The 26,406-nt window shown below is 47.3% G+C and overlaps 12 protein-coding genes across 12 annotated transcripts; 7 read left to right on the top strand and 5 right to left on the bottom strand.

The window, feature by feature from the left end:
* Nucleotide 1: 1 nt before the first annotated feature.
* KUCA_T00000726001 (uncharacterized protein) lies at nucleotides 2-2,341 on the bottom strand (the record flags this gene model as incomplete). Its single annotated transcript, XM_022605292.1, has 1 exon — nucleotides 2-2,341. One exon carries the CDS (start codon nucleotides 2,339-2,341, stop codon nucleotides 2-4), a length of 2,340 nt encoding a protein of 779 aa, XP_022456775.1.
* Nucleotides 2,342-2,839: 498 nt separating this feature from the next.
* KUCA_T00000727001 (uncharacterized protein) lies at nucleotides 2,840-3,733 on the top strand (the record flags this gene model as incomplete). Its single annotated transcript, XM_022605293.1, has 1 exon — nucleotides 2,840-3,733. One exon carries the CDS (start codon nucleotides 2,840-2,842, stop codon nucleotides 3,731-3,733), a length of 894 nt encoding a protein of 297 aa, XP_022456776.1.
* A 168-nt stretch (nucleotides 3,734-3,901) lies between these two features.
* Nucleotides 3,902-6,802, bottom strand: KUCA_T00000728001 (uncharacterized protein; the record flags this gene model as incomplete). The annotated part of the gene is made up of 1 exon (XM_022605294.1): nucleotides 3,902-6,802. The coding sequence occupies one exon, from the start codon at nucleotides 6,800-6,802 to the stop codon at nucleotides 3,902-3,904; it is 2,901 nt and encodes a 966-aa protein (XP_022456777.1).
* A 354-nt stretch (nucleotides 6,803-7,156) lies between these two features.
* KUCA_T00000729001 (uncharacterized protein) lies at nucleotides 7,157-7,486 on the top strand (the record flags this gene model as incomplete). Its single annotated transcript, XM_022605295.1, has 1 exon — nucleotides 7,157-7,486. One exon carries the CDS (start codon nucleotides 7,157-7,159, stop codon nucleotides 7,484-7,486), a length of 330 nt encoding a protein of 109 aa, XP_022456778.1.
* A 948-nt stretch (nucleotides 7,487-8,434) lies between these two features.
* On the top strand, nucleotides 8,435-10,009 carry KUCA_T00000730001 (uncharacterized protein; the record flags this gene model as incomplete). Its single annotated transcript, XM_022605297.1, has 1 exon — nucleotides 8,435-10,009. The coding sequence occupies one exon, from the start codon at nucleotides 8,435-8,437 to the stop codon at nucleotides 10,007-10,009; it is 1,575 nt and encodes a 524-aa protein (XP_022456779.1).
* Nucleotides 10,010-10,569: 560 nt separating this feature from the next.
* KUCA_T00000731001 (uncharacterized protein) lies at nucleotides 10,570-12,924 on the bottom strand (the record flags this gene model as incomplete). Its single annotated transcript, XM_022605298.1, has 1 exon — nucleotides 10,570-12,924. The coding sequence occupies one exon, from the start codon at nucleotides 12,922-12,924 to the stop codon at nucleotides 10,570-10,572; it is 2,355 nt and encodes a 784-aa protein (XP_022456780.1).
* A 559-nt stretch (nucleotides 12,925-13,483) lies between these two features.
* KUCA_T00000732001 (uncharacterized protein) lies at nucleotides 13,484-13,822 on the top strand (the record flags this gene model as incomplete). Its single annotated transcript, XM_022605299.1, has 1 exon — nucleotides 13,484-13,822. One exon carries the CDS (start codon nucleotides 13,484-13,486, stop codon nucleotides 13,820-13,822), a length of 339 nt encoding a protein of 112 aa, XP_022456781.1.
* A 12-nt stretch (nucleotides 13,823-13,834) lies between these two features.
* On the top strand, nucleotides 13,835-14,962 carry KUCA_T00000733001 (uncharacterized protein; the record flags this gene model as incomplete). Its single annotated transcript, XM_022605300.1, has 1 exon — nucleotides 13,835-14,962. One exon carries the CDS (start codon nucleotides 13,835-13,837, stop codon nucleotides 14,960-14,962), a length of 1,128 nt encoding a protein of 375 aa, XP_022456782.1.
* A 142-nt stretch (nucleotides 14,963-15,104) lies between these two features.
* Nucleotides 15,105-16,766, bottom strand: KUCA_T00000734001 (uncharacterized protein; the record flags this gene model as incomplete). The annotated part of the gene is made up of 1 exon (XM_022605301.1): nucleotides 15,105-16,766. One exon carries the CDS (start codon nucleotides 16,764-16,766, stop codon nucleotides 15,105-15,107), a length of 1,662 nt encoding a protein of 553 aa, XP_022456783.1.
* A 361-nt stretch (nucleotides 16,767-17,127) lies between these two features.
* On the top strand, nucleotides 17,128-23,163 carry KUCA_T00000735001 (uncharacterized protein; the record flags this gene model as incomplete). Its single annotated transcript, XM_022605302.1, has 1 exon — nucleotides 17,128-23,163. The coding sequence occupies one exon, from the start codon at nucleotides 17,128-17,130 to the stop codon at nucleotides 23,161-23,163; it is 6,036 nt and encodes a 2,011-aa protein (XP_022456784.1).
* Nucleotides 23,164-23,272: 109 nt separating this feature from the next.
* KUCA_T00000736001 (uncharacterized protein) lies at nucleotides 23,273-24,521 on the bottom strand (the record flags this gene model as incomplete). Its single annotated transcript, XM_022605303.1, has 2 exons — nucleotides 23,273-24,411; nucleotides 24,476-24,521. 2 exons carry the CDS (start codon nucleotides 24,519-24,521, stop codon nucleotides 23,273-23,275), a joined length of 1,185 nt encoding a protein of 394 aa, XP_022456785.1.
* Nucleotides 24,522-24,747: 226 nt separating this feature from the next.
* On the top strand, nucleotides 24,748-26,127 carry KUCA_T00000737001 (uncharacterized protein; the record flags this gene model as incomplete). Its single annotated transcript, XM_022605304.1, has 1 exon — nucleotides 24,748-26,127. One exon carries the CDS (start codon nucleotides 24,748-24,750, stop codon nucleotides 26,125-26,127), a length of 1,380 nt encoding a protein of 459 aa, XP_022456786.1.
* Nucleotides 26,128-26,406: the final 279 nt, after the last annotated feature.

Here is a 26,406-nt window from a genome sequence, read left to right on the forward strand (position 1 = left end):
GCTACCAATGCCTCACGGTCACAATGTGGCTTTCCAGCGAAACAAGTAGCTTCCTCAGATCCTGCCGAGAAATGTTATCCTTTGTCATAAACATCTCCAAAGCGTTTCGACCATTCATGTACTTGAGAATTCTATAGAAAAGTTTGGAGACGTCTGGAGGCTGGCCCTCTACGCACTTGGCGATCCACCTTCTCTCCAACGCAGATGCGCTTTCTGGATCGAGCAGAATCGTCTCTTCTTCCTCCTCCTCTATGTACAGTTTGGCCAAATCATCTGAAATATTTGAGCCTGAACTTGTCAACAGCGGCCTGTTATAAGGATTCACGGGCCCGTCTTTCGAAGTGTTGTCGGTGACCTTACGGATTCCGCTTTTTCCAGATGCGTCTCCAGAAGAGGCATTGTATTGGCTTGAGGTGTCGACAGAGCCGTCGTAAAACTTTTTGGTGGCGCCTTCTTTTTCCAGCTCCTCGTCCACCTCCATCTTGATCTTCTTTGATATTTTCAGCCACAGAAAAGTGTGCAGATGGCAAAGATAGCCGGACTTAATTAGCCACGAAACTGCATCAAGGTAGAGGTCCTTGTGGTCTCTGCTGGGAATGATCAAAGACAATTGTCTTGGTTTGTTGGACGAGGAAATCAGAGACAGAAATGAAGGAAGCAAAGGTAGCGATGGAAACTGCTGTTTGAACAGCTCCATGTCTCTAAACATGTTTTCAAAAGGTGCCATTGGTGAAACGATGTACACATTTCTGGCTTGCAGCGGCAAGATAGCTTTTGCTCTTCTCCAGTAAACTAGATGGTTTGCAAAGACTTGTGCTTGCGATAGCTCAAGACCACTCTGAGAAGAGAGTTTGATGAGGTTTTCGGTCGGTTTGATCATCCGTATAAAAGACGCAATAACACTATCCTTTTCGGCACCAATGTCTCTGATGATTGTCTCTGCATCATCTAAAAGAATGAGAGCGAAATATACAAGGCTACCCTCGGTGTCCGAGTTCTGGTCCAGATCAGCATCGCCTGTCGGAGAAATCGAAGACAGTGTAGATCCAGGAAGAACCGGTGTTGTTCTGAGAGGTAAAGACTTGAATTCTGTCTTTGTGGGTATCTGGAACGATCTCATCTTTCCGTTTATTTCCACATTAACAATTTCCGAGTTCGATATGGCTCGGTAGGTCTTTGCAATAACGTTTGCAAGGGAGGACTGCTCTATTATTTGGTTCCATTTTTCGTTGATAGACATAGAGGATAGAGATTCGCGTAGTTTCAGTATCTTGGAGGCTTCGTGCCAGATGTAATTGTTCTTCTGTTGTTCGTATCTCAACACAAGACTGAGTCTGCTCACCACGTAATGGTACATCTCGTCTGTCCTGTAGTTATACTCCATGACTGGTGGATTCATCACGAAAACCAAATGAAACATGTGCATTGGACAGTCGTTGGCTTCGTCTGCATCATCCGAGCCCAATTCACCATCAGATTCGTTATTTTCAGGCCCGGAATCGGCTCCATCGTTTTCGTTGGCAATGGACCTCTTGGACCTCTTGTGCTGGATGGCTCTGCTATCCTTTCTGCTTCTGCCCTTTGTCTTGCTCTTCGAATGATGCACATGTTTTCTAGTGGAAGTCCTCCAGTTTCCATCATCATGCACGTGTATAGGAAGACCCAAAAATGCCATGTCATTCACGGTCAATTCAAACCGGGTGTTGCACAGACCCTTTGGAGGAGAGACCACCTCGCTCAGAAAATCAATATCAAACCCAAAAACCTTGCTAATATCACCAGCATCCGAGTCTTTGTCGTTGTTGTTAGAGGCTAGCGATTTGGTATTCGGCAAACTGCCCAAAGTCCCCGAATTGTTCATAGAGCTTGCCTTGGAGGCATCGTCTCCATTAGAGAGCACAGTGCTAGCATCACCATGGGCTTCTCGCTCATTATTCAGAATATGTTTCATCAAATTTCGCCTCTTGGATTCCTTCTTTTTGCGTTTGCGATCCTGCTCATCGAGCATGTCCAGAAGAGCCCGACCGGAGAGATAGTTGTTTCCTCCGTTGTAGGCCCCAGAGCTACTTCTTCCACTACCAGTATTTTCATCAGTGGAAGAGCCCAGATCGCTCGAAAATTGACCGTCATCATCACCAGACTCATCTTCACCGCTAGAGCTCGAGGTGCTGTAGTCCTCGCCGTTATGGAGATCCGTGAGCTGTTGTGCTAGAGGCGTGGCTTTGTAGCCATACTCATTGGGGTTTGGTGGGTAGTTGAACACCAATTGGTGGCCATCATGCGTGCTGATTGTGAACAATATTCCGAGTAAACACGGATTCGGCAAATATAAAGAAGTCATGTGAAAAAAACAAACAAACAAAATGAGCAACAGCAACGGTACTTGAGAGAGCCAACTGTCCAGAACGTAACAACACAAGACAAGCCAAAGCTCAAGCCCATCTCTCCACAGAACATCTGCCAAAATTTGGTTGGCGTGCGGCACCTGGATCGGAAGTCAGGTGATATCCGAGAAAGTAATGATGCTAGAGGAGAACAAAGGTCAATCCTACAAGTGGGTGTAAGTTGGGGGTTAATTGACCTGAAGCCGTGGGATTTTGAAATTGAGCTGGTAGTGTCAAGACAGCACTTTTGATATTGCTTTGAAGCGACATTGAGTTGATTGGCTTCAGACTGGTGTTGGGTATCTCATTGTTTGATCTGATAGGGGAACACACTGTTGGCGTTGTACGTTGAAATATCGCGTCCAAGACTGGAACGAAAGGTTCGTTGGTACTGTATTGGTCCCCGAAGTACTTTTAACTATTATTGATCGAGATTTACTTGTCATTGGACCACAATGTCCGATCAATCCCTTTCCACCACGACTTCTCCAACCTGTGCGAAATGCCACAAGATACGAACCTCCCCACAAACAGATCGAAACCCAGACTCGCTGGCAAAATACAAAACCTGCGATGAGTGCAGAGACAGAAACAAACTGTACAAAAAGAACCAAAAATTGCGGATGTTGGAGAAGTTGAACAGCATAGGCTCCGAGACTGGGTATCAAACGAGACAGTCGTCGATTCTGGATCCCGTGGACTACGAGCTCTCCAAGGAAACTCTTTTTGAAAAGGATTTTTCCAACACCGCACGAGTGATAGATACAAGAGCAGACTTCAACGGGTTCTTGGAGGGATTATCGCGAAATGCGTTTGAGGACGTTGCTTCGCTGAAGTTCAAAGGGAAGGTTCCACAGTATGTTCTGCAAACTCTTGGAGACAGAAACCCGTTGTTGGGGCTGTTTCTTCACCCGAATTCGAATTACGAGGATATGGAAGCTGTGGGTGCCATGAAGGAGATTTTCAAGAATGGTTTGCGGATTCACTACATCGCACGGATTCAAGACGTGCTTGAAAAGGCCGGCTATAGGTTCACGGGCCGGTCCACCAAATGGAAAGGAACGCGCTATTATTCGCAAATGACGTGTACCAGAGATTCTGCAAATCTCAAACCTGACCATAAAGAGAATACTGCCAGTCGCAGCTACGATTGCAATTCGAGATTGAATCTCTCGTACGATGCCTATGCTGGAACTCTTGGGTTAGAATACAGTCACCGGCGCCACAGTGCAGATGCCAGGCCAGCAATAAAAGTGCCTGGAATGGCAGAAGAGTTAACGGAAACGCCTCTGTTGGGATCGTTCGCGTCGAAGCTGAACGCTCTTCACAGTGGGGAGTGGGGAACATGACTACTACGAAAGGCAGGAATGGAGCAAGTTTCGATTTTAACTTTTTGGGGGTATCTGGCAATAGGGTTCATAGTAAAGATAAAACATAGGGCAACAAAAACGAAGAGGGAATAACAAAAAGGGATAGTTGATGGACTAGATTGCGAAGAGCTGAGGGCCAGTTAGGCGTCAGTTGATCCGATTGGACTGAAACTTCATGTGGTCAAACTGGAACATTTGAGGTTGATGAGGCATCTGCAGCTGCTGAGAATGGTGAGGCTGCTGCGCAAAATGCTGGAAGCTCTGCTGTGGCTGCTGTGGTTGCTGTGGTTGCTGTTGCTGCTGGTGTTGATGCGTGATTGGCATTTGAATCGGGTTCTGGAAGTAATGGTTCTGCTTGAAGTCAAACGTTTGTTGAACCTTTGGCTTGAAGCCGTTATCTCCAAAGCCGTGGTCATAGAGATTCTCCTTATTGCGAACATTAAACCTCTCCTTCTGCTGGTCAACTGGCTTTCTTATCAACTGCGCAATCTGCGCTTTACGGTCCTTGAGACCCTTATCGATGATCATGAACTTGTGCATGCGCAAGAAATTGGTGATTGCACCTGAAAGATCTCCGAATCCCGCCGTAGAGGTGATATCAGAGCCCTCCACCCAGTTTGGCGATATTTTTGACGGAATGAATGAGATAACCAACGACGAATACTCGGGCTCACCATTGGCTGCGGCACTAGAACGTCTCAATTGGCCAGGAGCTGCGATATTCACGACATTATCGCCAAACTCGGTTGATTTTGAGCCGAGGCCGAACTCAGCAACCTTGGGGTCCTTGAGAACCTGAACCTCAGCTCCATAGCATAGCTTGAGCGGAGTGACGATCTGGTGAAGATAGTCGTGAGCAATCTTATGGGATGCGCTCTGGTCCGAGTCTAACAGACATTTTGCATTGGCATCAACTTCACTCAAAATACCGATATCTCTGTGAGGAGCGAGCTTGAACTCGTATTCGTGAGGAAGCAGCGATTGCAATTGAAGAGCACAGTTGATCGCACATGAGTCGGGGCCGGTGATCTCGAGATCAGCATAACTGGTGGGTTCTTCCATAGGAAAGCGAATGCACGCAGTGTGCTTCTTCTCTAGTTCACTCACAAAGTTTTGTCTTTCGGTGGAAGGACCAAGAGTAGTGAGGAATCTCCACTCGGAGCGCGAGAGCTTGACAAAAGCCTTTGAATGGCATGTTTCTGCAACCCTCTCGACCAGCTTCTCCAGCTCGGCCTTTGCAAGAGGAATCTCGGCACTGTTTTTGGCCGGACATTTGATCACAACGTTGTTCTTGCGGATCAATGACTGGGGAACGTTGGACCTGTTCTTGAACTCAACAGTGTCTGAGAACTCGTAGCTGTTGAAGAACTTGATGAACACATTGTGTCTGCGCATAATCGTCTGGATGGTTGCTCCGCCAGCACCGATGATCTGCCTGTGGAAACTCTCTGGTATGTTGAAGGTGTCGAAGCAAGGAAGTTCCTCTTCAAACAGTTGGAGACCTGCAATTGAGTCTTTGAGCGTTTTGGAAGCGATCTCGACGAAGAAGTCGTAATCAGTGAAAGGAACGATTTTGACCGAAACCGGAACGGAGTTCATGATCTTGAGGATCTTTCCATTCTTCTTTCCACCGATGAACTCGCGCTCCTTATTGGGCAGTTCAAGCTGGTACACGATCTCCTCCTCTAAGGAAATATGAGGAATCACATTGGCAAGACTTTCGAGGTTCTTTACACCTTTGAGGACTCCTGCACTCTCACCAACGATATCGAACGTGTGACAGTAGGTGCCGTCCTGTTGGCGTTGGTAGGCAACACTGAAGATCGTCCCAGTCAGAGAAGATACTAGATCTGTGAATTGAAACAATTGTGAAGTTGAGGCATCAATAGACTGGACATCCAATATGTTGGTGGGTCTGCTCTTCAAGGTGTAGCGAGCAGTGTACACCTTCGTCATTGACAGCATGAACTTCTCTATGGCAGACTCTACCAACTCGGTGGAGTTACCTTGGAAACGTACAACGTCCTGGCCATTGCAGGACATGTCAGCAGCTGAACCGTATGGTGATACTTGGACGAAACAACCGGTCTCAAACATGATATCTTGCAGCCAAGAGTCAGTGCGCATACTCAACAGAAGCTCTCTCTTGATAGGCATCACCAGAACCGACTTCACGAAAGGCGATTTGGTGACTGCAGCCAATAGTCCGTTCAGCATGTGCTTTGCAATGACAACTTGAGGCTCAATACCAGAGATATAAATTCTGGTCGCTGCTTCCTTTCTGGCATTGGCAAACAAATCTGGGGTCGCATGGGGCAAACACAAATGACATGCAGTGCGTTTGACGATGTTTTTAAAATTGAAGTAATGGGTCCCTCCAATGAGTGGAAGCAGCGAGACATGGCCAATGTCCACGAAGTCGACAAATGCCTGAGGGTTACATGCATCTATGGCCAATCTGATTCTGTTCTCAGCCATAGTGGCAGCATTCTGTTCAGCAATAACATTAATCCGGAGCTTTCCTGGAACATCAGCAGTCACGTAGAGGCAAACATTGCAAAAATCCGCAATCTGGGCAAGCGAGTCACAAAACGATTGAGAAATCCCACCGTGTTCGAAGAGAAAAGGATGTCTATCGGCAGCTATGGAGATCCGTCTTTTCGCAATGCGGGTGTAGCTCTGAAACAATTCCAACCGAGCAGAGTTCATCTCAGCCTGGTGAGCCGACTTTCCGATAATTGAGAGCGACAAAACCTCATCCTTGCACCGGTACTCGTTAACAATAGAGACTATTCCCTGGTCTATGTAGCGAGTGTTGACCCTGTCAACTGCGCTTCTCAACTGGGGCAAATTGTCGATAACCGCACAGTCTTTTGAGGATTCGTATAATGACACGAAGAAAGGATTGTTTTGCTGCAATTCACTGAAAACGGGCCGCCAATGGAGCCTGGAGCTCGGAGGTTCGAAGACCACTGAGGCTGGCTTGACAAAGACGTTGTACACCAGCGGAACCGTCAGGATCAGCTTGGTGGAGTCCTGAGAAGTCATTGGTGGCACAAAAAAGACCTGAAGATGACTTGGCAGCGGATTCGCAGGTTTTCAAAAGCCTTGGGGGAGAACAGATCAGACAGAAGGACCACAAGGGCGTCTTGGAGAGACCTAGAAGGATGTTTACAATTTACCGCATTGGGCGAGTGAAGCGTCGATGAGCTGTAAAGTAGTGTATTTTCTAACTGAGAACTTTTGGTGCGGCGAGAGTGCACCGACAAAAATAACGGCAGCGCGCATGTCGATGGCGGAATCGACTAGTCGAGAGTTTGGCAAGAGGTCAGAGAAGACAAGGGCTTCTCCATCGTGAAGACCCTTTTTTCCTTTTGAATAGAGCAGGAAAAACCGAATTCAATGGTCTCATACGCGGAAAAGGCCCACTCGCTCATCTCGCAGCATCAGTTCTTGATGCTGTCCAAGTCCTGGTGTCCCGACTGCCACTACGCAATAGCTATCTTCAAGAAGTACGGGGTATTGGATAAAGTGCACATCTTGGAGCTGGACAAGCTTGAGGAGAGCGAGGCATCACAATTGGAGAAGGCATTCACCCAGATCTCTGGTAGGAAGTGGGTACCTACGATCTTTGCTAATGGTGAAAAGTTTGGAACCGAGGAGGATCTCAAGCGGTTGGAGAGTTACGATAGCACAGAAGAGGAGTTTAGAAAGATAGGGCTGTTAAAATAGGCTAGGCCAGCAACTGTTTAAGTCATAAAGCTTTTCGATTCAATTGATCTATTGCTAAAGAGCATAGCACTCTCTTAGTCAAACAATTCATGAGGTCGTGCGTGAACCATTGCCGAAAACCGGACATTGCTAAACATACGGCACCAGCAGTTACAAGGCTTTGATTGGACCCAGAAGGGTCTCGCAGAAAAAGCCAAGCGTTGTTATGCCGGTGCCGTTACGAGCAAAAGTATCGAGTTGGTCAAAATCTTACTAAACAGTGATAAAATTCCAGCACAAAATTCTTTCCGTGTCCCCGGACTATCAATGATCCGAACGCGGAGATTCCAGGGTGTCAGTTGACACCCCACCTGCTCCCCGGACCGCACCCCAACTCCTCTTGGCCGGGTCTCTATAGAGTATCGGTCCTGATGATCATTCCAAAACACCTTTGTCAGCATTGGCTGAATCGTTTGGACCAGCCTGCCGAGCGAACCGTAAGCAGTGATTCGGGCCAATCAGGCTCGGACGGCAGGGGCGGCTGGGGGGAGGGGGAGGGGGAGGGACACAAAAGAGGGGTCGGAGAGGGGGTGTCACCCCTTCTCCGACCCCCAGCTCCGATCTGTAAGCTTCCCTCAAGCTCCGTACACGGACGAACATGTGAACAAGAAAAATAAATTGCAAAACTCGCTAAAAACAAAATGCCTGATATTAGCAATTGAATTGTCATCGGCTCGAACAATTCGCGCGGCCGACCCTAGATCTCTCAGTTCGGCCCAGATCTTCAACCCGAGACGGGGCGTCTAACGGTCGTACCCACGTCAAATGCGGGGTTCTCTCAGATTCCCGTAGTGCCTGCCCAGCAAAAGAAAAAATCTCGCCGAACCGTTTAAATAGCCCTTGTCTTTCCCCAATGCAGTTTTCTGGGTTTTTCGCTCCCTCTTTTCTCTTCTCTCCATCGCTTCAAAAATGTTGAGAACTTCGACCAGAACTTTTGCCAGCCCAGCCCAGTTGAGGGCTGTTGGCTTTGCCTTCCAGAGGCTCTACTCGAACTTGCCTTTGAGTGTGCCTATTACTTTGCCCAACGGAATCACCTATGACCAACCAACCGGTTTGTTCATCAACAATGAATTTGTTCCTTCCAAGCAGGGAAAGACATTTGCCGTTTTGAACCCTTCCACTGAAGAGGAGATTACTCACATTTACGAGTCGCGTGAAGACGATGTCGACATTGCCGTCGAGGCTGCCCTCAAGGCCTTCAACTCTGACTGGAACACCCAGGACCCTTCTTTCAGAGGCAGAGTCTTGTACAAGCTCGCCGACCTTGTCGAGGAGAACTTGGAGCTTTTAGCCGGAATTGAGTCTCTTGACAACGGTAAGGCTCTTGCTTCTGCCAGAGGTGATGTTGGTCTCGTTGCCAACTACCTTAGATCTTGTGCCGGATGGGCTGACAAGATCAAGGGCTCTGTTGTGGAGACCGGTGACACCCATTACACCTACATTAGACGTGAGCCTCTCGGAGTGTGTGGTCAGATCATTCCATGGAACTTCCCATTGCTGATGTGGTCGTGGAAGATTGGTCCAGCCTTGGCTACTGGTAACACCGTTGTGCTTAAGACCGCCGAGTCCACCCCATTGTCTGCTTTGTTTGCTTCCAAGCTCTGTGTCGAGGCTGGAATCCCAGCCGGTGTCATCAATATTGTGTCTGGTTTCGGTAAGATCACAGGAGAGGCTATTGCCAGTCACCAGAAGATTAAGAAGGTTGCCTTCACTGGTTCCACGGCCACTGGTCGTCACATTATGAAGACTGCTGCTGACTCGAACCTCAAGAAGGTTACTTTGGAGCTTGGTGGTAAGTCGCCAAACATCGTTTTCGCCGATGCCAACATCAAGCAGACCGTTCAGAACATCATCCAGGGTATCTACTACAACTCTGGTGAGGTGTGTTCTGCTGGTTCGAGACTCTACGTTCAAGACACCATCTACGACGAACTCTTGGCTGCCTTCAAGGAGGCTGCCGAGAACCTCAAGGTTGGTAACCCATTCGAGGAAGGTGTCTTCCAGGGTGCCCAGACCTCGCAAATGCAGCTTGACAAGATCTTGGGATACGTTGACATCGGAAAGTCTGAGGGTGCTACCCTGGTCACTGGTGGTGAGAGACTTGGAAACAAGGGATACTTCGTTAGACCAACCATCTTTGCTGACGTGAAGGAGGACATGAGAATCGTCAAGGAGGAGATCTTTGGCCCAATCATCACTGTTTCTAAGTTCTCGACCGTTGACGAGGTTGTCAAGAAGGCCAACGACTCGCAATACGGTCTTGCTGCCGGTATTCACTCTTCTGATGTGAACAAGGTCCATGACGTTGCCCGCAGACTGCAGGCTGGTACTGTCTGGGTCAACACCTACAACGATTTCCACCCATTGGTGCCTTTTGGTGGATTCGGTGAGTCTGGTATTGGCCGTGAGATGGGTGCCGAGGCTTTGGACAACTACACGCAGTACAAGGCTATCCGTATCAAGATTACCAAGACGCAGACCTAAGTGGAAGCAACCTACATGGAAGCATACCAAAGCGCTGGGAGTATGGTAAAAGACACACTAGTCAAATAACAATATTCTGTCATTCGATAAGCAATTGCAATGTAGACGAAGGTAACATAACGTGGGCTTTGTTAGTTGATTATGGTGAAGCAGCGGTGAAGCAGCGGTGTAGACCGGAGAGGTGCTCAAAACGCTCAACATACCCGGTGTGCTTAACGCAAATTAGGCGTTTTCAATAAATACCCATTCGATGCTTTAGTATGCCTGCAAATAACATTGTCCGTACGAAATCTTTTCTCTCCACCAGCTTTTGAATTGAAATATAAGTCTCTCCATGCCCACCATGCAACACGCGCAGGGTGGGCCATGTAGCTGCAGGGAATCTTCTATTCAAAATAATACAATGCAAAGAATCATAGTCTTCCGCTTTGTTCATAATACTCTTTTCTCGTCTATGTTCAAATATATAAGCGTACTTCGGCATTAATATTTTGTGTTGACCATAATATCGTCTTCACCATGCTTTTATATACATCCAATCTTCCTTCCTCTCTCATTCCTTACAACCCATGCGTCTTTGCTATAAACTCCATCGCCCGCTCATCTCCCTTCTTCAACTCAGGATTGTCCAACACATCCGCAAGTAACTCCCACGCTCCCTTGGATCCACCCCATTTCAGCACCGAATCCCGAAACTTGTCACCATTAGCACGGCTAAGGGGATCCTCTGCAAAGAGATGGTCCCAAATCTTGGATGCAATGGCCCGGTCAAAGAGATACGAGTAGTACACTGATCCGTACGAAACCAGATGGCCAAACTTACCCGGCCAATTAGACTTGGTATCGGCAAAAACACGTAGTTGGGCCTCGAGATGGTGGTACATCTTGGCGGAGTCAAAGTCTGCCGCAAAAACCGCATCTGAGTGGAGAACCTGGTCCAACAATGCCATTTTGATCTGGCCAAAAACTTCACAGTTCTTCAAGAAATCATTATCACCCTGGAAACTCTCTAAAAGTCCCAATGGAAGTGGCTCGCCGGTCTCATGATGTCTGGCAAATCGAGTCAGCACCCGTGGGTCTTTGGCAAAATGTTCCATCAGAATGGAAGGCAACTCCACAAAATCAGTTACACATCTCGTTCCACTCACGTTGTGCAAATTCGTCCTTCCAAGCATCGAGTGCATGGCATGTCCCATCTCATGGAACAATGTCTGCACCTGTGAAAGAGTCAGCAGAGTCTTTCGGTTTGACCTGTCAGACAAAAAGTTGCACACCACTGAGATCACGGGAAGCTGGAACCGGTCGCCTGATTCAGAGCTAGATGACATGATCGTCTCTAGTTTCAGCCTGAAGGGATCTTCAGATTCCAACTCTTCCGGGTAAATCTTTCTGGAGCAGCATACCGTGAAATGGGCAGGGTTCATGGTTTTGGTTTCTCTGTAAAAGAGGTCTAAGTATATCACACCAATCTTACCCTCGGTCTCGCAATAAACAGAAAACTTTCTAACATCTGGAGACCATGTTTCACCTGGACCGGAACTTGCAGGTCTCAAAGAAATTCCATATATGGACTCAAAAAGATCCGAGAGTCCCTTGACCACCGTCCCCAGAGAGAGATATGCACTGATATCCTCGGTATTTTTGTGTCTGTGACGCGTCATGTATAACATTGCAAGGTAGTCTCGGTCCCAGGGCTTCACAAGGTTTAATATTTCCTCATCAGAGATACCTTCGACCGGTGTGCGGCCCTGCTGGAGTGTTCTTAGCTCGCGCATCACATCGTCGCGAATCTCGTTCATCAGGTTCTGCAAAAAAGACATCACATTTTCCGGAGTCTTGGCCATCTTCTCGGTTAATTGGTACTCCGAATATCCACTTTTCCCCATAAGACGAGCCAAAATTCCTCTGTATTTCAGCATTGTATCTAGAAGATGCAGCTGTTGTTTTGGACTCTGGTGAAGAGCAGACCAGACTTCACGCCTCACGTCATCGTTCGAACAAGTTCTCAGTATCTCGTACGGTAAACGACCAAAGACAGGAATTCTGTAGTTTTCCTTTTTGTCAACAGAAAGCCCGGTTTTCAGCGACACGTCCAGATCTTTCAAGCTCTCCTTCGGTACCGTCACGTAGTTCTTAGAGCTTTCTCCCAGTCCGTTGTTGAAATGCTGACCTATGATCGCTATCTGCTGACTCAGTTCCACAAAGTCGTTCTTGGTGGATTCATCCATGTCGATTCCAGACTTCTTAAAGTCAGAAAGCAGCAACTCACCAACTGAAACCTCCTCCTCAGAAAGCCCAGATGCAATCTCTGGAGTGTTCAAAACACGCTCCAGCTTCTCGTATAATGCAGTGGTTGTGTTCAAAATGTTCATATACTGGAACATTTCCTGGTGGCACTCCTGCGCCGCATTCACAAAACCCCTGTTGGGATGGGCCACTCTCACGAACTCCGCAAGATCAATCACTCGACATAGAATGTCACTGAGTCGGTCCAAATTTCTGATATAAGTGCGATATCCTGCAGGCGATTCGTCTGCTAGAATGTGCTGGACCAGCGCTTTCGCCTTATCCAATGATTCCGCACAGAAGTCCTTGAGCCCACTGGGCTTCACCAGGTACGGGTTTTGAAACAGCCCCACAGATGCTGTTCTATAATTGAAAAAAGAGGTAGATTTTGCCGAAGCCCCGTTAAACTGCTGCCAGAAGTTCTCATCATCAAAAATCTGGCGAATAACTTCACTGTTGAAGCCGGAAACGGGGATGTCAAGGGGCTGCTGCGCGCGGCGGTCTATACCTATGGGGGAGGCTGTGGTGGTTTTGGACGGTTGTTGCGACTTTATCGCCGCTAAAGCGGTAGTGGAAAAACCACGACAATAGTGCCGCAGGAACGGTCCATTTGACACCAATCTGAGCATTGTTGACGAGGATATGGTGATGCTGTGGGTTTATTGGTAGGAGTAGAACAAGACTTTGTTCTAAAGGCATGAAAATCGTATTCAGTTAGTGTACCGGCAAAGCTTGGAAACGAGTTCTGCACTACCAAATCTGGCACCGCTCTCGGAATACAGAGTTGAACTATGTTGCTATATTGTTTGAGGTTGTCGACATTTCCAGCCACTTTCTGGTGCTCATGAGGCCAAGTGTCTCATGTTCAACTGCTTTCTCGCCTTTTTTGGTTAGAGCGAAATCGATCTAACCACGGGGCCGCACAAGCAGCAGATCAAGAACCCTGATGAATTACGATCGCAGACAACAACTGCTGTTTTGAATGGCTAACAAAAGTGCTGGAATGGGGGAAGTGTAAGATCAGCCAATATCATCAATCAACTCAACAAAAATATCACAAAAAATCCTTTTCAGCCTTTATCATTTACACAGTTCGACCGCCGCACCCATTGGTCTTCCGCTGGCCTAGTTGAGATGTCACACTTCTGCGAAAACTTCAGAAAAATTCATTGAAACCCTTAAACAGTCATGGAAGCTGCAAGACAATCTCGGCATTATCTTCGTTTCCTACAAATCGCTACCAATATCATGCGTTTTTCACAAATCCCGCCAAATTCAAATTCAAATTCATGCCCGCTCCAAACAAGGTCGTGCAACAAACGTGTTTCAGACTTGAACTTTAAATCGTCCTGCCTACGGGGGCCACCTATTGAGGAATCTCTTGTCTTGCTTAGGGTCTCTCACTTGCGCTTATTCCACCACGGTTCTATCTTTTTATACAGCTTGGAGCACCCTTTGATATTGTGCCTTTGCAATTATCACCAGCTCGGGTTGCCCGTCGTGTTTCTAACGCGAAATTTCACTTAGTCTAGATCCATTATGGCTGATATCACAGCGGCTCCAGAGATGTCTGAGGAAAGGCCTCCAATTGCACCCACACCAGGCCCAAAGCCCCAGGATTTACAACTTCCGGAACCCAACTCACCAGCAAAGTACAATGAGTCAGCTGCACTTCAGATAGTATCGCCTGGATTGCCCCAGTTGAGCTCAAACATGCTGGACACCGTTAAACGAAGCAGGTCCATTGAGGCCCAACAGAGGAACCTCATTTTGGAACGAATGAGAGGACTTTCTGCCCGAGAGCCGGCCTCGATAATACAGCAGGTTTTACCACGATCTGCCACGGCAGCAATGTCAGTTTTGCCGCAGCATTCCGGAACCGGACTGACGGACGAGATGAATACGAGTTCCATAGGATCGTTTCCACAGGTCAAAGGGCTCAAGCGCAAACGAGCACCACCTCCCCTGGCAATACCGAATGCTCGCACTGTTTCTGGACCAGAGATCAAATCTGCTCCGCTCTATTACGCACATCCCTACCAACAAGAATACGTTCCCCATCCCCACGCCAGACAGCACCTGGTTCCCGTTCCCGTTCCGGGCTACAGATACCCACCAGTGGCTCGTTTTGCTCCGCATAGAAGACCGTTGAAACCGCGAGTATTCTATCTGGATCCTCCCGTGACTACAGCGCAAAACAGATATCGTGTGCGTTTTCAGCAGGCGCGCGAAGCTACAGATATGAGTTCTGCTACGGTGGGAGAGTCGGAGGTGGTAATGGATGTTTTCCGGGACGAGCGTCAGACCAAGGCACCCATGGCTGCTCAGCCGCTTTCTGCTCAAAGGGCCACTTTCGATCTTGACGAAAAGGAAGATGCTAGTGAAGAAGCCAACCAGTCTGGAGAAGGATATCAACCTGAAGAAGCTGAAGCTCCAGAAGCCACAGAGACCACTTCAGACACAGAGGATGTGGAATCGAAAGCGATTGAAGACGAAGCTACCCCAGGCGGGATCACGCGTCCTCCTCGGCAGCTCAAGGGTGAAATCAAGATCGACAACGATGTTTACATGTACGATCTGCCGCTAACAGGCGACTTCTTGAACGATAAGAGACGGTATTTGAGTTTGTGCCAGACCGCTTGGGACGAGTTCGCAAAAACAATATGATAGGATGTGACTACGAAGCGATGGTATCGGTAGAGAACATTGATGGTAGCGAGAAGGATAGAGACGAAGGGCAAAAACAACTTAGGCTAACCTGCCAATGAATTAATACTATAATAAGCCCAAGGCCTCGAGATCTTCGTACTTAGTCGAGCTGTTTCGACATGAATGGCCCATCCAGAACGTACCCCAATCTGGCATAGTAATTCCTAACCCCGACTCCACTGATGACACTGATTTTCTGCGAACCATGCTCCTCTCTAGCAATTCTCTCGGCCTCTTCCATTAGCAGAGTGCCAAAGCCTTGGTGCTGAAACTTACGTGGGTCTCTGGAGTGTAATGGAACGACCGAACCATACACATGGAGTTCACGAACAATCGATGTGGGCTGTGATTTGAACTCTTTGCGAAAGGTGTATTTCTTGGAGGCTTTTCTAAGTCTCAGCAGTCCAATCAAAATGTCTTGTTTCGGATCCTCGTACGATAGAAACGTCTCCCAACCACCGTTAGCATAGTAGTCCCTTCTGATCAACTCCACCTGGTCGGGCTGCACCTTATGATGCACCTCTTGAATACCCACTTCTCTGGTACGAACGTCTCGGCATGTGGTGCCAAAGTCCTTCATTCTGGCCAAAGCAAGTTCTCTTAGATTTCCATTTTCCACTCCGCTGGTCACCAGAGGCATTGGGATGTCTCTCTGGACTCTGTAGATACGCGTCCATGGAGGGACCAAAGCCAATATTCTGGCAACCAGGTCAATCAGAGCATTAGCATTGTACGACTTGTAAAGGCCGTTCTTCCACAATTCGTAGAGACCCGTTCCTCTAATCACCAGTGTAGGATACAGTTTGAGACCGTCAGTCCTGAAAGCGGGATTCTCAAAGTATTCCTTGAACTGCTCCAGATCTCTTTCCATGCCAACATTGGGCAAGTCTGGCATCATATGACTCACCACCTTATATCCAGCATCCTTGGCATAGGCGAAAGTCTCACAGACAGCCTTGACCGTATGGCCTCTGTTGGTGTCTCTCGCAACGTCTTCGTAGACAGATTGGACTCCGATTTCCAGCCTGGTACACCCATATTTCAGCATGTCACTTAAATGAGTCTCCGTGCAATAATCTGGCCTTGTCTCGATAGTTATTCCCACACATTTTGTCTGAGATTGCTGTGAGAATTTGATGGCCTCGTCAACGTCCTTTCCGTTGTACCCAGTCAAGGCATTGTGCAACTCCGTGATAAACGACTCACGGTAATCTTTTTGGAGCGACATGAATGTTCCACCCATGATGATATACTCCACCTTATCAATGGAGTGACCAAGTTGTCTGAGCTGTTCTATGCGGCCACGGGCCTGCTCGTAGGGATCATATCTAGCACGGATGGCTCTCATCGAGGTGGGCTCGTACCCAGTATATGACTGTGTGGAATACTCGAAATCTGAGTCTGGACCTCCAGGACAATAAACGCAGATATTGCCGGTGTAGGCGATGTGTGGACATCTATGCGGCTTGCACATGACAGCAACCACTGCTATACCTGAAGCAGTCCGCACCGGTTTGGCCTTAAGCTTGGGAATAAGGTACTTCTTGTACTGGTCGGGAATGGAGGATATGATATCAGTCAGCCGTGGCTGCTGTTTCAGCTTGTACTTCTTGGCAAAGCGTATGATCAACCCATTAAGATTGATGTCTTTAGACGTCTTGAGCGACGACACCAGTTCCAGCGAAATGTCTCCGCAACATTGCAAAAACCGCTCCTTCTCTGGAGCAAGCTTTTGTTTGGACTTTCCCACTCCAACAGCCATAGCCAAAAACGTCCAGTGGTGTTGTACAGATATCAAATGGTGTTATTCCTTGTTCTAAACTCTGAGATTTGGGCCCAAAAATTTATTTCAGACTCAAAATGAGTGGTGCACGTCTCAATCCCCATCACCGGGACACGTAGAGCGTCGATTCGCTAGCAATAACGAACTAATCGCATTGAACCTATACACTTGACAGTTAGCTCGTTCAGAAGCTGGTCAGATTTGTGTAATAACACGGATACAATTACAGTTGTGGTTTTGATACAACACGTTTTGCGTTGTAATTGGGACGGTTCCTTCCAGCTTTGTTTTGCATAGATCTTAGCCTGCACGGTTCAGTACAGTTGATCTCTACGCACCCATGTCGAAAGTTGGTGACGTCAAAGTGGACCCCACTGGTCTTTACAATGGTGATACCAATGGTAAGGCGAATGACCATCTTTTGAATGCAGAGGCTAGTGCTGCGTCTCAGATCAATGACATTATAGTCTCAGAGACCCCAAAAGACAAACCAAATACAAAAGTGAGCGATCCAATTATCCACAATGAAGGCGAATCCTCAAAAGATGCTGATGCAGCTGATATAATACACCAAGATCTGGCGACGGACCTAGTTGACGGACTGAATATAGATGACGATGATTCCGAGGTTTCAGAAAAACCTGAGGTGCTAGAAAAAGCCGTGGAAGCGAAGCAAAGCGCCGCTGAACGGCAGTCGGAGCCTGCAAGTGAGAAAATTGAAGTATCTGTCGAAGATAGTGTTGATCGGCCAATTACAAAGCCCATAGAGGAGCCAGAAGAGGGACTATCAATGGAGCCTGCTTTTGAAGTAAATGCTGCATCTGTCGCTGAACCTGTCGCTGAACCTGTCGCTGAACCAGTTGAAGCATCTGTAGCTGAACCAGTTGAAGCACCTGTCGCTGAACCAGTTGCAGAGCCAGTTGCAGAGCCAGTTGCAGAGCCAGTTGCAGAGCCAGTTGCAGAGCCAGTTGCAGAACCAGTGGAAGAGCCAGTGGAAGAGCCAGTGGAAGAGCCAGTGGAAGAGCCAGTGGAAGAGCCAGTGGAAGAACCAGTGGAAGAACCAGTGGAAGAGCCAGTGACAGAGCCAGTGGAAGAGCCAGTGACAGAGCCAGTTGCAGAGCCCACTGAAGAGCCCTCTGAAGAACCGGTCGTGTCACAGGTTGCTGAACCCATTTTGGAACCAACTCTGGGACCGACTTTGGAATCCACTCCAGGTTCTCTGACCCATACCAGGTTATCTACGGAAGAGTTTTCCAGCCCTGTTGGGAAACCTATGGAGGCTGAGAGCGAAGTTCTCAAGAAACATACTCATATTTCAAATCTTCAAACTGAACAGGGCCAGCTGGAGCCAGACTCCCGTTTGGAAGGGCATCTGCACGACAACTTCACTCAGAATGAAGATGTCGCGATGGAATTTGAATCGGATATTGTTGCACACAAGAATACGAAGACGCACGCTCTTGACGTAAACGAGGATTTTGAAAAGGAAAAAATTGTTGAAGAGGAGCATCCCAATGAACAATTCATGCCATGGGATGTGGAAACTGCGAGGGAAGAGATTATGCCATGGGAGGCAGAAGTTCCTGCTGTTCCAGCCCCTTCAGAAAAGGTTGACGTTTTTGAAAATGATTCAGCACATGTAAAAGATGCGCCTCTAGTCGATGAAGCTCATGCCGCAGAGGGTCTTGAGTTTATCAGCATTGGTGAGGAGACCATGCCCTGGGAAACCGAAAATAAGATATCAGACGAAAATGAGAACGATGTCGGCGCTACTGCAGATACCGCTCAATTAGACTTCATAGCTTCTGAATCTGCTGAGACCATGCCTTGGGAAATTAATGAAACGAATGCAAGCACCATAGCGTCATATGAGGCAGAGCGGTCTACATCTGAGGATGGCAATGATGTCAAGTCTGATACTAACGAGGCTAGTATTCAGCCCACCGAGAACAGTATTAAAGTGCCTACTGAGGCTGAAGATATCAACGAAGACAAGTTTGATTTCCTGGAAGAAGATGACGACATTCTCTGGGATGATGTCATGGATGATGATCTGTTGGAAGATGAGGATGTTGTTAATGAGCTTCCTCCTGTACCTAACCAGGCACCCCAGAACTTGAAGTATCGCCCATCGACCTCCAACTTGTATGTTCCACCAGCATCTACCCAATCACCAATTATTTCATCTCACTCACCTGTTCCCCAATCTAGTGCCATTTTTGAAGCAACCAAGAAGAAGTCTGATGCATACGACTTTCCTGCTGATATTTTGCCCCAGAAAAGCAGAGCCTCTGTGGGGCATTTGCATTCTGCTGCGAATCCATATCGTCCACCTTCAGTGACTGGGTCTATTGATAAAACAATAATGGGACCACCAAGAGCTCAGAATGCAACTTCGGCTGCTGCACCAGCTCCTAAAATTTTGAGAAAGAAGCAGAGCTTTTTTGAAGAGCTACCTATTGCACCTTCAATTTCCAAGGCTCCCAAAGTTGCTCGGCCGATCCAAGATCCATATGCGGTTATTGAAACACACAAACTCCATCAGGCCGTTCCTCCATCGGCTGAGGTATACCGAAGCAGATCTTCGACCATGAAAAACCCATACGCTCCTCCTCCTGCATTTGAAAAGAATATGAACCAACAACAAGGCCAGCATGTGAGGCCACCATCCACAGATGCTGCTTCAACGAATCAAGATTTTGTTATTCCTGAGATACATGCCCCTCCAAATCCATATGCTCCAGCTTTGCCCAACTCAAGCAAGTATGCTCCACAGAATGTTCAGTTCTCACCCCCTCCAGTTACTTCTCCAGTTATGCAATCTGGTATTATCCCCCCTGTTGTTGGTGCACATCACCAAACTCTACCCGTGAATCCTCCAATTGCTAAGGAAAGTGTTTATGGCAACCAGTACAATCCATCCAATAAGTACTCTCCATATACAGCTAATGCTCAATCCAGCATTTATGGATTGACATCTCCAACATTATCCAGCTTTAGCAATGGTCATCAGCCCAAGAAGTCGGTGGATGTGTCTGATCTTATGCCCAAGGCTGCTATATCTGCCAAACCTGTTAGCAAGAAGAAACTGCTCCCCCCTCCAAAGAGAGCATCTGGTAATCGCAATGGCTCCGGTGCTGGTGCTTACAGTGACTCTGCAAGCTTCCCAACGGGACAACAGTACTTGGGACAAAGGCAATTTCCAATTTTCAACTTCTCCGCAAGCTCAAGAATTTCAGTTATGACACCAACAATTGATCCATATGGCAATGTTTCTAATTTAATTGCCGTTAAGGAACTATCTTCTGTTGTTACTGTGGATCCTTTCTTGCGAAGTTTCCCTGGCCCATTGATCAAAAATCGCACAAAGAAGAAGGATCTCGAGAAATGGATAATTGATAAGGTAGCTTCCTTACAGAACCTTTCTACGCCCGATTCCACGGCTAAATTGTTACTGTGGGGTGTTGCTCGTACTATCGTCTCAACTATATCTAAGCCTGGTGACTTTTCGAGCAAGGATTTCTTACAAAATGTTGTTGCTGTTATCAATCCAACTATACAGACTAGGCAGGATGATACAAGCATCAACCTTAGTGAGATTGCACACGTTTTGAGTTTGGCGAATAACAGACCCTTTAATGCTCATAAAGCCACTCATCAGAACCTGGCTGGGATCCACCAATTGCTTCAAGATGGTGAGAAGCAGAGAGCTTTGATGCAGGCTCTTTCAGAACATGATTGGGCGATGTCGCTTCTGATTGCCAATGTGATTGGACCTGCGATGTTTTCTGAGGTTGTAAAACTCTACACGGAAGCAAACTTCTCCAAGCAAAACCCACTGGAACAAGGACTTGCTTTCTTCTTGAGATCTACTGAGCTATCCGTGGAATCTTTGCTGTCCGAGGATCGAGAGTGGCTGGCTGAAAACTTCTCTTCTGTTATTCCGTTTGTCATTCTGAGTAACCCATCTCCATCGTCATTACTCTTTCAGTTTGGTGAGCTGTTCGCCAAACAGGGCTCGCCAGAGCTTTCGATATTGTGTTACATTTTGTCTGGAATTCCATTCATTCCTCCAGAAGAACTTCTTGATAAGACGAATCTTGATATTATCATGGTTCAGGAGATCTACGAATACGTCTTGCTTTCTACACAAACTCTACCACCCAACCTGGCAAACGGATTTCCTCATCTTGTCCAATCAAAATTGATCCATGCAGATTATCTGGCAGACATTGGTCTCATTGCAGAAAGCAAGCGCTATTGCGACCATATTGGCACTTTGGCAAGGTCGAAAACGGTTGCGATCTCTGCAAAATCGACTCATGCATTGAGCAGATTGATTCCAAGATTATCGCAGTCTGCAGCTTCAGAAGGCGGTTGGCTTGGTAACAAGATCACACGTCCAAATCTGGACCGTGTATGGGGCCAGATAGACAAGAGTTTCAGTATGTTTGTTGCTGGAGAGGACTTGAATAGTACGAACAGTACCAACAATGCTACAGAAGGTGTTTTTAGCAAGTTTAGTCCTGCAGTTTCTCGAAACCCGTCTACCATTGATCTGCATGCTCAAGGACATGCGGCCCCTAATGTGATCTATTCGGCACCTCAACAGGGTCGCCAACTTGAAAGCGTAAAGAGCTTTCCCCCATATTCGGCCCCCACTACTTCTTCGGATCACACCTCTATTGCTTCTAGTCAGGGTACTGTTTATGGGATACCTAATGTGGTAAGTCAGCAGACAGCATCAGCATACAACCCAGTTTCCCACAGACCGCCTCTGATCAACAGCATGTCTGCTTCCGAAAGATATGCACCCGCATCTGTACCGGCTTCTGTCCAGGCGTCTACAGCTGCCAGTCCAGAAGATCCAAAATTGGTTTTGTCTACTCCTGCAAGCTCCGTCAATCTCTATCAACAAAATGCACTATATGGATCTTACGATTACTCAAGTTTGACTTCTGGCCCAAACCCCAAACAGTCGAAATATGCTCCATACTCTGGCACAACTGCAAGACCAGCTAAACAGGTGGAACAGAGTTTTGCCGCGAAGTTAGATAGAAGTCATGTCAATTTTGGACCATCCTCAATTGCCTCTGTTGTCATGGAGGCAGAACAGCAAATGAAACATCCAGCTCCCAACAAGATTCATCATCCACCTGTTCCTACATCTCCAACAGTGAAGAGCGATGGCCCTGATGTTTCTATCGTGCCCGAGGTTTCTGAGATTTCTCAACCTGCTGTCAATCCTGGTGAAGTCAAGGCTGACCAAAATTCCCAAGTTGATGCCTTAGCAGAATCGCTAGAGAAAAATTTGAATTTATCCCAACAGCCTTTAGCAACCTCGAGTCCCGTTCCACCTGTCAGCAAGCCGAGAAAGCCATCTGCTTACAACCCGTATGCTCCGAAGACAACTTCATACCAGCCTCAGGGAGCAAAGGCCAACCCGTATGCACCCGTTGCTGCAAAGAATTACACGCCTGAAAATACAGAGGAGAAGGACACGAAAGTGCCAGCTGAGACGTATGACGACAACTATGACTTTTACAGTTATGGAGGCTACCATGTTCCTGAGGCAACTCCTCAGCCAGAAGAAGAACCAGAGGAAGAAGAAATAAACGCACGCCTGGATAACAATCCCGTTGTTGATTTCAGAAGCACCGAGAATAACAACTTTGGACCTGCAGAAAGTGATTACTCGCCTGTTGACCCAGATATTGATCTCGACAAGATAGAAAGCACCCACGCCTTCAATCCTATGCAATCTTCAGGCTTGAATAACTTTGGGCCAACAGCATACACACCGCCAGCTTTTGAGCCACAATCGCACAGTTCTAATAATTTCGATGATATTCCAGAAGAACAAGATCAGTTTGCTGATGATGTTGTCGAGGACGAAGATGACGAGGATGAATCAAACAATAAGGACAATGGAACCAAAGATGCCGCGAATACCAAGAGGGGCTGGTTTACCTGGTTGGGCAAGAAGAACGACGAACCAAAAGCTATCAAGGCCAAGTTGGGAGAGGAAAGTGCTTTCGTCTATGACGAAACTCTTGGAAGGTGGATTAACAAGAACGCCCCAGCAGAAGAACAAGCTGCATCTGGCCCTCCACCTCCACCAGCAATCAAACGTAAGCCTTCAGTGATGCCCGAGGTGAGCAGTCAGAAGCCAAGTGCATCTCCAAGTGCGAGAGCCTCGCCTGCTACTCCAGCAGTTTCCACTCCTCCTCCGAATTTGTCTACTCCTTCAGGCCGTCCTCCGATCAAGAAGACGGATAGCAACATTGATGATCTGTTGAGCATGGCCACCACAGCTGGTACAAAGAAAGGCAAACGTGGTCCTCGTCGTGGCTATGTTGATGTGATGAACAAGTGAAAGGGTTAGAACTTGATTCGGTTTTAATTATTTGGCATCTCTTCAAAATCAAATTGATGGTTCAAGACGGTCCCAAAATGGATCTTATGTATCAAATCAACTCCATGTCTTAGAAATCATCACCAACCACTGTACATGGGATTCTCGTTAATGACCGGCACGTATCCACGGCATCCCAACTATCTTCTGCCAATGTGAGAAGCTGTAGACCAGTAGAGCCCAGGTCAATGGCCAACAATAGATCGGCACCACCACCAAAATGGTCCAATCTGTATATTCGAAGTACTTTGAGAATACTGACAACCATTAAATAAACCAAACTGGAATCCGTCGCTGATACCCTAGCTTCCATCGAAGACAGTGAACCAGTAGGGATTCTAAAGGTATTTCGTACTTTCTGAGACGAAAGGTCAAATACTCCCACGGTATCAGCACAATCCGCAAACAGCACAAATTTGGGCGAAATTTGACTCACATAGCACACGGGATGGTTGGAAACAGTTGTAGCTGAGATTGGGTAGTAGGAATGGGACGAATCGTACAGTAACAGTTGACCAAACTTGGTCGTACAACAGATCTCAGTTGACGAAGCATCAGCCTTTTGTTCCAAAAAGATCACTTCCTGAATCCACGGAAACTCCTCAATCGGCTGGTTGAAAGACCAATAAAGGCTGGCCTTCCATATCGGTCTCGCACTCAACACAGCCTTCGAAAATTGAGGTCCTGTTCGCACCATAGCCACGAACGATTGGTATATATTGGTGAAATTGTAAATCCGCAGATTATTGCTGTAACCACCGGTAATGGCCCACCATTTCTCCACCGAGTGAGGCTTAAAGACGGTGATCGGCTCGTTGAGTTGTACGTAAAAAGTGTTCATTTCCTGCTCGCTTACTTCGGTGCTGTGAACCATGACATCTAGATTCCGCATCACCAAAAGCCCTCGATTGCTACAGGAACACAGATTATCGTTCCAGAAGATGAGAGAAACGAAAAAGTCTTTGTCGTCCTTTGTGTTGCCGTCCCATCGACCGAGTGGCTTCAAATCGACATCTGCTTCCCCGGGGATTGCGGTCTCAGTATACACCTCTAGAGTGCCTCCTCTCCTGCCCAATACGAGATACTTCACACCTTTATGACTGAAACGAAGCATTTTCTGAATGTATGAGGCCTTTGTCTGCTCCTTCAATTTGCGACTGGACACAAGGCTCAGCCTGTTCTTCGCAGCCCGGTGCGCTAGATCAATCACTGTGTTGCGGGGGTGCCCCAGGTTAGATTCGTATTCTGGTAATGCTTTTAGCAAATGACTCACCTGTCAAGCAGCCATTGAAGTCTGGAGTTGAGACATAAAGTTTCATCCAGTGAAACTTTCTAGGCTCAGTTTTGCCGCACTCTTTGTCCAGAAACCCTTAAGGCCCTTGTCTATCATAGATTAGATTCGCTATCGTGGTCGTGTGGCGCCGTATCATTAGTAAGTACACTACATGACAATTTCTCGTCTTGTTTAAAGACAAACTCAGATTAAGACAAGCTAACAAGACAGTACCAGATCAGTTGCTCGATTTTTTTGCTTTGCTAGCTGCAATGACATCTCAGGATCCACCTGAGAATATTACCATACCGCCCCCGGAGTACCGGCAGGTAATCGACAAAACTGCCGGCTATGTGTTCCGCAACGGTCCTTCTTTTGAGATCCGTATACGAGAGAAAGAACGGGAGAATGTGAAGTTTGCCTTTCTTCTTGACGATGATCCGTACAACGAATACTACAAATGGAGTCTCTCGCAGTTACGTGAGGGTAAGACTAATGGGACGGAGCAGAGCTCTGTAGTTACCACAATCACCCAGACCGAAGAAGACAAGATCGCGGCTCCTCCAGAGTTCAAATTCTTTACCAGATTGCCGCCAGTATCAGCGCAAGACCTGGATGTGATACGACTTTGTGCGCAGTTTGTGGCAAAGAATGGTCCAGATTACGCCGCTGCGCTCAGGAAGCATGTTTCCAACTCGGTCCAATTCGAGTTTATGGTGAAGGGCCATTCGTTGTATCCGGTCTTTGAGAGTTTTGTAGAGCAATATCGGCTCATTCTTCATCCCACTCAAGATATTCAAGAAAAGCTTAGCACAGGTGCGCGAAATGCGTACTCGGTTTTGGATCGGGCATTTGCTAGGGCCGAGTATTTGAAAAAACAGGAGATTGAAGCGGCTGATAATGAGGCTCAGTTGTTCAAAGAGAGGATTGAATATGCTTCCATTGACTGGGATTCTTTTGTCGTTGTTGAAACCATCGAGTTCACCGAGGTAGATGACGTTGCTGAACTACCCTTGCCGTTATCGCTAGCCGAGCTACAGTATAGGTCGCTGGAGCAGAAGAAGGCGAACTCTTTGTTGGAGGAGGCACCCCCTGATTTTGATCCCAATCAAGAGATACAGAGGAAAGTTTTCGAAGCTTCTGGAGACAGTGGTGAAGAGATGGTGGTACAGGAGGGTGAGTCTGTTGCCAGACCTGTTCCTAAGGGAATGAAAATTAGGTCAGCAGGAGAGTCGCGTTTGAAGAGACAGTATCAACAGCAACAGCAACAGTTTACATCTAGTGGCGAGAAGTTGTTGAAATGCCCTTTGACAGGCCAGTTGATTCCGGAATCGAAATTTGCCCAGCACATCACGATTCTGCTTCGTGATCCCAAATTCAAGGAGGAGAGGAAGAGATATGAAAGTAAGGTAACACAGACAAACCTCAGCACAGACGAGATTTACGAGAATATCAAGAGGTTGGCGAATGGCAGAAACGAAGAGGATGAGGAACCAGATTCCAAAAAGGCGAAGGTTGTTCCTCGGTGGGATGGGTATAAGTCCAGTGTTGAAACTGTTCAGCAGCAGGCAGCGAAAATGTATTCTAAGTCAGAGATTGAGGAGATGAGGCGCGAAAGGAGAGAAAAAGAAAGAGCTATCGGTCCTCACTAAGAGATCAACCGGCTGAAATCATGACAAAGCAGCAATGGTGTTGATATGCGAGCCCATATCTGTGGGAAATACATAGATGAAGTCAAGCCATGCCAGTTTAGCATGTACTCGCAGACAACAACTATCTAGGGAGCAAATAGTCTACATTTTTGCCAATACACTCAGATCACAAAAACTGCAGACATGTATAAGAGGCAGAGACGTCGTCTATTATCTACACGACGTCAATAGCGAACGGAGATGCAACAGTGGTGGTCTTGATGTTGATTTTTACTGCCG

Source organism: Kuraishia capsulata, genomic scaffold (assembly GCF_000576695.1).
Source record: "Kuraishia capsulata CBS 1993 genomic scaffold, Kuraishia_capsulata_scaffold_1, whole genome shotgun sequence".
NCBI classification, from domain to species: domain Eukaryota; kingdom Fungi; phylum Ascomycota; class Pichiomycetes; order Pichiales; family Pichiaceae; genus Kuraishia; species Kuraishia capsulata.